This window comes from Festucalex cinctus, chromosome 6, assembly GCF_051991245.1.
Source record: "Festucalex cinctus isolate MCC-2025b chromosome 6, RoL_Fcin_1.0, whole genome shotgun sequence".
Lineage (NCBI taxonomy): Eukaryota > Metazoa > Chordata > Actinopteri > Syngnathiformes > Syngnathidae > Festucalex > Festucalex cinctus.
In genome coordinates, this window is record NC_135416.1 from 16147285 (window position 1) to 16159597 (window position 12313).

At 42.8% G+C, this 12313-nt stretch overlaps 1 protein-coding gene across 3 annotated transcripts in view; it reads right to left on the reverse strand.

Annotated features, from left to right (window-relative positions):
* Positions 1-373: 373 nt before the first annotated feature.
* crebbpa (CREB binding lysine acetyltransferase a) overlaps positions 374-12313 on the reverse strand; it is a 31605-nt gene continuing 19665 nt past the window's right edge. Inside the window, exons 14-31 of one of the 3 annotated variants that reach the window (XM_077523539.1) lie at positions 11525-11842; positions 11064-11243; positions 10769-10934; positions 10275-10393; positions 9857-10096; positions 9613-9701; positions 8984-9064; positions 8570-8626; positions 6902-6979; positions 6738-6805; positions 6379-6529; positions 5791-5937; positions 5578-5691; positions 5323-5488; positions 5045-5212; positions 4366-4527; positions 3946-4227; positions 374-3836 (exon numbers count right to left, since the gene is read on the reverse strand). In XM_077523539.1, the coding sequence (XP_077379665.1) occupies positions 1554-3836; positions 3946-4227; positions 4366-4527; positions 5045-5212; positions 5323-5488; positions 5578-5691; positions 5791-5937; positions 6379-6529; positions 6738-6805; positions 6902-6979; positions 8570-8626; positions 8984-9064; positions 9613-9701; positions 9857-10096; positions 10275-10393; positions 10769-10934; positions 11064-11243; positions 11525-11842 (4869 nt within the window). In that variant the 3' untranslated portion in view covers positions 374-1553. Of the gene's footprint in view, positions 3837-3945; positions 4228-4365; positions 4528-5044; positions 5213-5322; positions 5489-5577; positions 5692-5790; positions 5938-6378; positions 6530-6737; positions 6806-6901; positions 6980-8569; positions 8627-8983; positions 9065-9612; positions 9702-9856; positions 10097-10274; positions 10394-10768; positions 10935-11063; positions 11244-11524; positions 11846-12313 lie in introns of all 3 variants that reach the window. The other 2 variants (XM_077523538.1, XM_077523540.1) reach the window with 2 other exon arrangements.

A 12313-nucleotide genomic window follows, 5' to 3' on the forward strand; every position in this document is an offset into this window, starting at 1 on the left:
TTGTAATTTTTACATCTGGCTCTCATTTTTGCGTATGAGAATATGGACACAAATTTAACATCTTTGTGAGCTGTAAGTTATAAGATTTGAAGGTTAATCAGATTTGTAGGGACGAAATGAGCCACTTGTCCCTCGCCCTGACTGCTAGCCTAATTGCGCTCAACATTTCTAATCCATCTTTTATTCAAATGGCTGTAAAGGGGGGGGGGGGGGAAATCATTGAGCGAGAACATGCGACAGTGTGCATGTGCAGCTCTTGTTCACTTCTGTTACTACTCGTCAAAGTAAAGCTTGTGCCATCCTTTAACCACGTGTGAGTCCATTACAAAAGCAACAGGAGTGATCCTTCGTGATTTACTCAACAGTTCTGTAGTTCATCTGTTGCAGTTTATTTAACAATATGGTATAGAAGTAAGAAATGAACCTTTTACCAGTTTGTACAGTGTTTTCGTTCTCTCTTATATTTATAGTATTTTGCTTAATACGTGGATTTACAATAGGAGAAAAAGCAAACTCTTTCCACCCCCGTTCAAGTTTTTGCGTAAGAGGAATGCGCCTTGATGACTCCAAGAGAATGTTGATGGTGCCTCCATTCTTCAAACGCACCTTAGTGTATAATTTAAAGGGTGGATGATCGTTGCACCTCAGCTTGGGTCACTGGTCTCTTTATCCCACTCTCTTTACAGTTTACAATATTTGTATGGGGGGGAAAAATGCATGACATTTTTTTTAATATTAAAGTAATTTTCTACACCTGCAAAACAAGAGATTCCAACTTCCAGGCATCTGAGATGGAGCATGTATATCTTACTTTTAGGGGGTTTGTGTCACCAGTGTGATCTGTGATTCTTTTAGTGAGCATGAGGTTTGCGTTGGTGTCTTCCTGTGCACCTGTAACATGGCTGTGTAAACAATCTGCCACAGTCCATTTCCTATTTTAATACAACTGAGTGCTCTTCATACACACAGAGAAGAGATAGGTCTCAGTATGACACGACCACAAATGCCAGGACCGACAGCTTGAGAACAAAACAAAAACCTGGCACAGTGCCCAAACTTAAACACAAAAGGTTGCTTTTTTTCCCTAATGGTACAAAAAGATATGAATAATATAATGCAATTGTACATTTTCTTAAAAAAACAAAACAAAATAAAGAAATGAGGATGGTATGAAATCACACCAAGAACCAAGCAAAAATAAACTGAATATTGAACACATTTGGTCTCAACCAAAAAAATATATTCTTTGTGACTTAAATTGCATTTTAAGAAGCGAATTGCAAACCCCGTTGTTTTTTCAGGAAGAAAAAAAAAACCTTAACTAAGGAATTTTTCATTCCCACGGGGTGCTGGACTTTTATTTTTTCCTCTACCAAATTCTCTTTTTTGTTTTTAACAACAGTTCTTTTTTTTATACAGGTACAAAAAAGATCTCAATAGTAGAAAGAACAAACAAAGCCCCCTTTGATAAAGAGTCTGAGGGAAGTTAGGAAGAATTTAGGAGGGGTCCCAGGTACTGAGACACTGTGTTTCTTCATTTCCCAGCAGAAATGCTACAATCCCTCCACAAACTTCTCTAGACTGTCTCCTGCAGCATCTCCCTCCATGCTCAAGTTGCTATTTAATACACCTCTGTTCGGAGGGTTAAGCTGGGGTAGCATGACGCTTTGTTCTGGTGTCCCCAGGTGTCCCTGTTCCATGGGCCCCGACAGCGGGCCCCCAAGTCCATGGTGGGGAGAACTGGAGTGGGGTGGAGGCGGGTGCTGTGGCGAGGGCTGGGGCTGGTTCTGGATCTGCGGCGACGGACTGGAATGTGGTGGCGGCTGCGAGGGTGGGCATGGGGACTGAACGGGTGCAGGGGAGCGGACTTGGTTGCTGAGACTGTTGGCGAGTGTGGGCTGGCCGCCAAGCAGGTGGGTCTGGGGGCTCATGGGGCTGGGCTGGGCGGGAGAAGTCATCTGCTGCTTGAGGACGGCCTGCTGCTGAGGATGATGTTGCTGCTGCTGTTGTTGTTGTTGTTGCTGCTGCTGCTGCTGTTGTTGCTGCTGTTGTTGTTGCTGCTGCTGCTGCTGAAGCATCCGTTGATGCATTATTTTCTGAGCCGGGTCCATTCCGATGCCCGGCTGCGCCATCTGAGCCATGGGTGGTAGCTGGCCCATTGGCGCCCCAGCAGCTGCTGCGCCTGCTTGCATGGCTTGCATCTGCTGTTGCTGCATGCGGAGCTGGGAGTACGTTGCTGCTGTGGCCTGGGCCTGGGCTGGGAACTGGCCGGGGTGTCCCTGAGGCATCAGTCCCTGTTGCTGCTGCTGCTGTTGTTGTCTTAAGAGTTGCCGACGATACTCTTGAATTTGCGGATTGGCGTTATGTGCTGCGTTCATCAGTTGCCCTTGCGCCCCCAACGCTGCCATCCCCTGAGCAGAAGGCTGCTGAGACGGCATCCCTGGCCTCTGCACAGCACCTCCTGGCATGGCCATTGTCTGCATTGTGGGCAAGCCGGGTTGCTGGCCCGCCTGCTGCTGCGGGTGGTTGGCGTTGTACTTGGCCGTTCGCTGTTTGATGAAAGCGGCCATCAGCTGCGGGTTGGATTTGAGGATGTTGAGGACTTGCTGTTGCTGTTGGGGTGAGCTGGGAGACTTGAGGGTACGGAGGAGATCCTGCAGGGCATTGGGGGCTATAGCACCGGGTCTTTGCGGTGCCTGTGGCCTTGCAGTGCCAGGCTGCTGCGGGATGAGCATCCTCTGGCCCGGGGGTTGTTGGCCCGGCGGCATCATGGCTCGCTGCATGGTCATGGCCTGTGGGGGGCTCTGGCCTGGGGCAAGGCCTTGCTGTTGAGGTTGTGCAGCCTGCATGGGCCCTGCAGGTCCAGGCCACTGACCCGGGGCCATGTTTGGTTGCATGACCTGGGGTCCCCGAGGCCCGGGTACCATCTGCATGGGTGGCTGCATTGGTCCCGTCATACGCTGCTGTGGCTGTTGGGGGTTCATGGGCAAGCCGTTCATGTTGACCAGATAGTTCTGCTGGTTCTGTTGGGCCTGCGCCATCAACTCAATGTGGCGCGCGATCTTCACAGCGGCGAGGGGAGGCGGCTGCTGCTGCTGCTGCTGCTGCTGCTGCATGGGTTGAGGCTGAGGTGGCTGCGGAACAGGGGACGGTTGCTGATGCAGAGGTGAGACTTGGGGCCCGGGCTTACCTTGGGGCACAGCTACTTGAGGTTGGCCATTGCGAGGCGCGGCGGGGAACGAGGGCGACATGACACCTGCAGAGGTGGGCGTCTGAGGCTGACTGGGCAGCGGCTGCTGCGGCGTCTGGGGCGTGTTGGGCTGGGTGTGGGAAGTGGGCGTTGTGGGCGTGGCTGACGCCGGCGGGGACGGTAGCGGCATGGTCCTGCCTTGCATGGTCGCCATTCTTCTCCTCATCAAGTGCGCCTGCTGGAGCCTGTGTTGCAGCTGCTGCTGGCGGAGTTTGTGCTTTATATTCAGGCAGAACGGCACCGGACACTTATTCTCCTGACAGTTCTTTGCGTGGTAACAGCACAACGCAATAAGCTGCTTGCACACGGGACAGCCGCCGTTTGTCTTCCGCTTGCAACACTTGGTGTGCTGCACGACTCTCTTCATCTTCTGGCAGGACGGCAGAGAGCAGTTGGCGTTGCGGCACTGACACGCGTGGACGAGGGACTGGATGCAGCGCTGGATGCTCAGGCGCCGGCTTTCCTGCGGGCTCTTGGAGGCCTCGCCGCTCTGGCTGTTGTTGTCGTCATCCAGGCCGAGACCCCATTTCACCATCTGGTGCTCATGACCCTTTGCGTTATAACAATTAATGCAAAGGTCAAAGTCCTGCAAGACGGAAAACCGGGACAAGGTAAATAACATGAGCTACCCCAAACCTACATGACATCCACTTTCGATAAATCAAAGGGGGAAAAATAGTACCAACAGTACAAACCTCGCACACTGTGCAGTGCCACCGTGTCTCGACATGATGCTTGCACTCATTGCAAGTGTACACAAAGCGGTCCTGTCCCTGGTTGTGCAGCTCGACCAGCATGCACATGGTGCTCCACTTGCACCTCCTGAGAGAGCTGAACTCCCAATGTTTGTCCCTGGCCAAAGTCAGGAAAGCGTCACGGCCATCCATCAGGTCACAGGAGAGCAAGGGGTCAGGGTCGATGATAGGGGGCAAAGTGTTGACCATGGGGCCGGAGTGGAGATGGATTACAAAGAACACCTACAGCAGATAAAGAAACAGAAGAAAAATATATATATTTCTCTGTTAAAACACACGCACACACACATAAGGTCATCAATTGCTGCTTAGGTCTTGATCAAAAACGGTTTTGTACATTAGCTGTGAAATGTGTCTTACCTCTTTGTGCTTCTCCATGGTGGCATAAAGCTTCTGCGACAAATCGTTGGCTACATTCGGCATTCCAGGCTTCTTCTTGTTAGCTCGACTCACGCTGCTTTTGTTTTTATTGGTCTTCTTGTTGTTTTTCTTCTTAGCATTTTTGCTGTCACTTGGGGTACCCTGAGAGTAATACACAGCAAGGGTATGAATATCTACTACCTCAGGATAACATATCAGTAGCAGATTCAATTATTACCATAAAATGTTATTATAATAGACAGCATGAGAGGACAAGGGATGTTTATAATTAGGGATGCACCAAAATGAAAATTGGCCGAAAAAAAAAAAAAAAAAAAAAAAAAAGCATATTATAAGCATATTATAATATTGTACCTTCTCAATCTTAAAAAAAGAAAAGAAAAGAAAGGTCAACACAGTATTCTGATTAATACTGCGAGTTGGGGAATAGGAATTTAGAAGACTAATCCACACGTTTTCAGCCAAAAGACAATTTTGACTTTAAAGCCACTTTTCCAAAAAAATTTTGTGGCTGAATTTTCAGTGCATCCTTGTTTATAAAGCTGTGGAAAACTTGGACATTTAAGACAAAATCCCAGCGATGTAATTTGAGAATCTACAAAACAATCACATCTACTACATCATAAAATAATACAAGTTCAATACTGTGTTGACACACCTCTGGAGTTTCAGATGCAGCTGTGTTCTCCTCCTTCTTTCTCTCCTCCTCCTCCTGCTCCAGCTCCTTGATGCTTTCTTCCAGAACATTGGGCCAGAAGTCTCCTTCAAAGTAGGGCAGCTCATTGGCACTGGTTAGGCGGTCCTCAGTTGCCTGTTTGAAAATATCCTGAGCCGAAAACAAAAGGAATGATTGATTATGTATGCTGTGTTCGAATGTACGTACTCTGGCAACAAGAAAAAAGGCAAATGTTCATACGTGAATGAAGTTATTCTCACCTTGTAGTCGTGCAAGATCCTTTCTCCGAAGGCCTTGTCCAGCATCTTCCGATACCAGTCCTGAAGCCTCTTAGGTTTGGGGATCTTCTGCTCGGGAGGATGACAGTGGAAGATGTAGTCATCCCCCTCACTTGGTGGACACGCCCAAATGTGGCCTTGAGCATAGCTTCACACAAGCACAGACCAAAAGGTTAGATATGAAAACTGTTTGCGATGTGAACTAAATATATGCAACGCATGTTGTGTATAAATTACCCAAGTTTCTTGGCATATTCTAGATAGCCGATGAGGATCTCATGGTACACTGCTGTTCTTAGAACTCGAGGTTTGAAGAAGTGAATACTGTCAAGGTAAGATATGTAGACTCGTCTGTGAAGGTAGGGAAATGAAGATTTAAATCATTTAACCTACACCCCTGCCACTGCAGACGTCATGGACTATGTATACTGAACAATTACATGTACAGACCTAGTGTTGGGGAATGGGCATTCGGAGCCGTATTCCTGAACATGCATGCCAAAGAAGCACACATCAACGCCATCAATCTCTTCAAAGGCGAAAAGTGCTTTGGTTCTGTAGGGAAAGGTCTCTGACATCTCACCTGGATCCACAAACCTGAAATCGTACAATTATTGGAATACGTATGAGATTAAATTAAAAGTGGGGAAATGTGTATTGTGTACTGTATGTACATTTTTTTTGTAATATGTTTTACATGTGCCGTATTAATAGATTACGACTAACCCCTGCCACAATCTTTAATCTTTAATCTTTAATGCATGATAATTTATTTCATAAGTTTTCATAAATTTAGATAATGTCATTTTTTTTGGCATGAAGTTGCCTTAATGAGATCTTGATCTCAGCATGTCTTTATCTGGTTAAATAAAGGTTATATATAGGTTTTGTAGAACATCTGTGATTTACCGTTTTTCTTCAGAATTCAAAATTTAAATGATAATCCACCAGGAGCCGTGATTCTAATTTTTGCCAGGGGTTGTCGAAATTGTACCACAACAAATTGCTAATTTGTACCATGGTCAGTTGTGTTCTCACCTCGTTTTCATGCCTTGTTTAACCTCCACCGTTTTGTCAGAGCTTGCAACCACCCTCACAAATACTTCTCCGGCTTCCGGGTGGTTTTGTCTCTTCAAGAATTTATTCACACGATCCTCTATATACATTCCCAGTCGTGTTGACTGTAGCCCTACAGTATAAACGCACAAGGAAAAAAAACAAAAAAACAAAACATTTTTCAAATGTGAAAGGAAAACTGATGTTTTCTACAATTTGTTGAAAGGATTCTGCACACAACTCATTCAGACCAAAGATATACCGATGAAAGTGGTTCCCATCATGCCTTGCTAAAAACTATAATGCATCAAGACAGCTGATTATGAGAAAACGGTACCAACTTTTTGCTGAGAACTTGTTGTCCTTCCGTGTTTTTCCACTCTTCTTCAAACAGTTGTCACAGATGAAACTGTTGATTGTGAGTGTTAGATACAATATAAATTGCTTGGAAGAAAAAACATTTACAATTACTGCATGTCAATTTTGGACATGTTTAATTACTCACCCAGATGGCCAAATAACCTCATAGTGCAAGACACATATCTGGTGCATCTTTCGTCCACAATCTTTACATTCAACAAACCTAAAAACAAGCAAACACATGACAGATTTACGACGACAACAACAACAACAACAACATGCCATCAAGGCTTGCGAATGATAACTGCTAAGGTAACTATTATAATAATCCCCGCCCCACCACCACCGTTAAATACTTGTAAGAAGACAAATGCAACTTAAGAAGGTCTCAAGTCCTTTCACATAGGGCTGCTTGATTATGGAAAGCATAATAATCATGATTTTTTTTGGAAATAATTGAAATCATGATTATTCAATCGATTATTTTTTTTTGGTGCAAAACAAGAAGATGTTTAAGCATTTAAAAATACAATAACAAATAACCAATTAATAAAAAAATAGAAACACCATAATTATGGAACTTCCTTTTGGACCAAACAAAATTTCTTATAGTATTTATACATTTTATATATATATATATATATATATATATATATATATATATATATATATATATATATATATATATATATATATATATATATATATATATTAGGGGTGTGAATTGCCTAGTACCTGACGATTCGATTCGTATCACGATTCACAGGTCACGATTCGATTCGATACCGATTAATCCCGATACGAATGGTCACGATTCGATACCGATTAATCCCGATACGAATTTATAAGTCGATTGTTGCGATTTTTTTCCATTCAAATTTAGAAAATACTATCAGTAAATTTGTACATGTACACTGTAAGATTTGTATGAATATATTTATCTAAAACTTGAGGCTTATAACCGTGAGCCACTGTACACAAACAGTTTGCAATCTGTTTCACATTTGAACAGCATTAAAATAAAAATATTAAGGCTTAATGTGCCGTTCATATAACATTCTTCCATGCCCAAGGTGTGAATCCTAAAAAAAAAAAAAAAAAAAAAAAAAAAAAATCGATTCTGACGATTATTGAATCGATTCGAGAATCGCGCGATGTAGTATCGCGATATATCGCCGAATCGATTATTTTTAACACCCCTAATATATATATATATATATATATATATATATATATATAAAGTTGTTGTATGTTGTAATGTTGTAAAAAAAAAAAAAAAAAAACTTGACGGAGTGGAGCTTGTGCACTGTGCAGTAGGATGATTTTTTTGCTACAAAACATGAAAATGTTTAAATGTAAAAATAAAATAAAATAATAAAATAAAATATTGGGACAAAAAAATATTTGAAACTCTGCAACTTCCTTTTGGATGAAACAAAATGCATTAAATTAGTTATTTTAAAATAAAAAAAATAAAAAGAGTTCAAATGTATAAATTTAAATAACTCAAAAATGAGTATTAATGTTCTTTTTTTTTTTCTTTTTCTTTTTTACAATTATGCTGATTTTGTAATCGTGGAGTGTAATAATTGAAATTGCAATTGAATTTCAATTAATTACACAGCCCTACTTTCAAACGATAAAAGTCTGATTTATTTATTTATTTTTTTTCAATGAAAAAAGGGGGACCAGTTTTGAGAGATCCATTAGAAGGTATTGCAACAGAGCTGAGGCAACTATGGTAAAGAAACTGAAAGTAAAAACAGCAATTTTAGCACAAAAAGGGTTCCGTCGCTGATGTGTATGTACTTACGGCTCAGGTTCCAGTACATCATTTTTCTTTTTTTCAAACTGGTCTTTTGAGATCATCCTGATGGCAAACAGAGGAATCAGAGAAAACAGAGAAATGAAAAGAGATGAGAATATAACAGACAGAAATAGACATTCTTGTTTCAGAAACAGTGAAGCTAGGCTCTTCATCCACCATGTTCACCTCACTGCAGGCTCTCTGAAAACTTTGACGGAGCACGATAAAAGTACAAGTACCATGATTAGAAGCATTTACACTTGAGAAAAACACAATTCTAAGGCCAACACAAGGCTCAATATGAAGGACATAATAGTGTCAACATCCAGAGTAATAAATTAGGTCTGTGTATTACATGTATTTTAATAATGAACATAACTGGGCAATCACCTGTACGTTTGTTATTTGCAGTTTACTTACGTCTGTGGCTGTGCAGGATCATCTCCTAATGTCACACTCTCTCCCTGAATCTCATTGAAGCACTTTTCACAAAAATGGTACCTGGATGAATGAACATTTCACAATTGAACGCATTGTTTTAAGCATAGTTATATAAATATAATCTAAACGCCACAAGCTCTTAAAGAAACAAGAAGATCATTTAAGATCGTGCCCACAAATATTTGTGGGTATGTAAAATTGTTTAATATGTAATGGGAGTGAACATTTGCTGGAATGCAGCATTTTATTCCTACTGCTCTCTGATCAACGTGGACTCATTGGAGAAAATGACTGTCATTACAGGTTTCATACTGCAGGGGGTGCAGTGGAGCATGGTTCAAACCACCAAACAGTGGATGGATGAGGTGGCTAAGACAAAAGGGTATATTTGCCACTGAAGTTGCAGCATTCTGAGAGTTGTTCTCAATTGTGCAATGAGGACAGTTGAAAAATATGTCCAACCTTTCAGGATGCTCTGATCACTGTGGTTGTCTTGTTTGAAATAATGAATGGGTCACAGACTGCAGGGGTTTTAAGGTGTGATTCAAATGTGTTTTTTTAATTTTTATTTTAAGTGTATAACAACACAGAAATGGTCTGATGAGTACCTGTTCTGGTAACTGTAGTATGTGCCTCCAGTTGGGATGGTGCAAAGCTGTTTCCCATAACAACAGAGAGTTTGGGGGGAAAACTCAAACTGCACAAAAAATTGGAAAGAAAAAGTCAAATGATCTCAAAAGGAAAAAAAAAAAAGTTTGTGATTTAATATTTATTTAACTAACATACAATAATGCTAATCTGACATGTAATGTATATGTCTCATTCACAGTATGTCTCAGAATTATATCATACCTTCCTCCCGCAGCAGTAGCCCAGGCTTTGCATGACGGGGTCAATCTCGGCCTCGAAAACCTCGGCCAGTTTGGAGCAACACTTGTACACACGGGATGTCTTGCGGTTGTATAGCCACGCGTTGTTGAACATCAGCCAGACATCGTCAACGTATTGCCATGGATCCTGATATTGGCCTGTGTCCAGTTTGCGTTTTATTGTGGACAGATCTATTGGGTTCTTAACTATGTCAAAGTAGTCCTACAGAGAGGAAAAAGGACACGTCTTGGGTTACAATGCAGCTCAGAGCAAGGCATTCACTTTTAATCAGTTTGTGTTCAAGGTTGGTCCTTAAAGATTTGTAGAATGGATCTTTTAGCACCGCAACATAGTAAGTACATTGTAATAAACTGTTACATGTGTTTCATGTGCGACCTACTGGAATACACAGAAGCATTGGGTCTACTGGCTGTCTGAAGGGCAATGATTCTGAATCCTGTCTGTAGAGGGATTCCAAAGTCGGCATCAGGGCCTGGCGCAGCTCCTCAGGCTTGAAGACTGAAAGGAAGAGAAATTTCAAAGGAAAAGAATAGTACAGGTACTTGCAAGCGCAAGAAAAAGAATATCCTAACATAAAAAGTGAATACTATATACTCAAGTACAAGTAGTCCTCTATTTACGAACATCCGAACATTCACATCTCGCAGATGTCCATAAATTCTGTATTTTGCTTGCAAGTTAATATTTGTAAGTGCGCACCACATCATACATTACGGTACAGTACTGTACTATAGTTCCCCTCTCTGGATTTACACAAAATGATTCAATGTCGCATTCAATTCAGTTTTTTTTTTTTTTTTTTTATATAAAAACTTTTGCTCTGAAGTGACAATCTTCATCCTAGTCTTTGCTTGCTTGGCCTCTCTGACCAACCTTTCTTCCGAGAGGGCGACGAGGAGCTTGTTCTGTTGGTTCCTTCAACTTCCTCTTCTTTGGGATCTGTCTTCAGTTCCATCTTTTTCTCCTCTACCTCCATTGGCTCCTGCTTTTCCTCTGGATCCTCCTTCTTCACCAATGTGGAACTCGAGTCATCATCAGTCTATATAGGACAACAAAGTCAAAAATCCAAGTAATATATATATTTTTTTTATACGCAACCTTTAATGAAAAATACACATAAGTAAAAGAAAAGTTAAAAGTCACTTGCAGAAATATAGCTTAAACCCACCTCCATTTTAGGTTCAATTTTGCCGCCAGCGGCCTCAAACTCAAGTTTGTCATGGTGTGGCTCCGTTTTGACCTCCTTGACAGGCAGGTCAGCTGCAACATGCTGTGAGTGCAGGTCAGCACTAGCAGCTGAGGCCGGCGTGGGCACCCGGTTATCCAGACTAGGCCCTGGTTGAGACAGCTGCAGGGCAAAGAAAGAAAAAAACTCAAGCTGTGATGCACATACTGTAAAGTAGACCAAGTGAGTAGCTGCATGCGTAGCTGAATGTACGGCACAGGTAAACGCCTCCCATATGAATTTCACGGTTCCCCTAAAAATGCAACAATCCAGGTGTCATGGATGCTACAGAGACTGGTGAGATGCAATTATCAGACAACGAGGTGAAGATGATGGGCCCGGTTGGCACATGACAGCGAGTTTGCAGGGGTCAGTGGAGGGCATGCGGAGGAGCTCAGGCTCACCGGTGTGGTAGGGGGCTGAGGCAAGGGCGGAGGCGGGGGCTGCGTCTGTGCGGATGAGGGGATCTCCACTTGTGTTTGGGGCTGAGTTGGGCAGGGTGGGGTGGCCCCTTGGGCAGACGCAAGGCCAGACAGGGTGGGAGTGGCACTACGGCTGGAGGACTGTGGGAGGGGCAGGTGAGTGCCCGCCCCAGCCGTGGAGGCGGAGGAGGCAGCAGGCGGAGGAGTTGAGTGCAAGGGGGTTTGGGAAGAGGCTAGCTGAGGGCCCAGCGAGGGACCAAGTGCATTCATGGGGAGGTTAGCGCTCTGCTGCTGCTGTTGCTGCTGTAGAACACACACACGCGCACAAAAGTACGGCGGACAGGCACACACACCATAAGCAGACAAACAAAGTTAGCAGATCAGACAATCGCCACATCACACACCAGCACCAGCTGTTGGATTAGAGGACACCTTGGAATGGGAACAAATCAAATCTAATTAATGAATTAGTGAGTAGTGTGATTGGTTAACTCATTTGCTCCCAAAAACGTATAAATACTCTTTATTTTAAATGTTTTAAGCATCCCAAAGATGTATTTATACATGTTTGTTTTTTATGCTAGAGCATACAGAAGGCTTTATGCAGCCTTTCAATTGAAGTGAACAGGTGAAATAAAAAAAAAACTAATAATTACAAAAACGGTCAGCAGGTGGCAGCAGAGTATAAGCGATCAACCAGGGCCATGTTGAAAATAAGCCGTTTCTCCACAATTCTAAACAGATTTGTGACTAATGAGATGAACCTTAGCT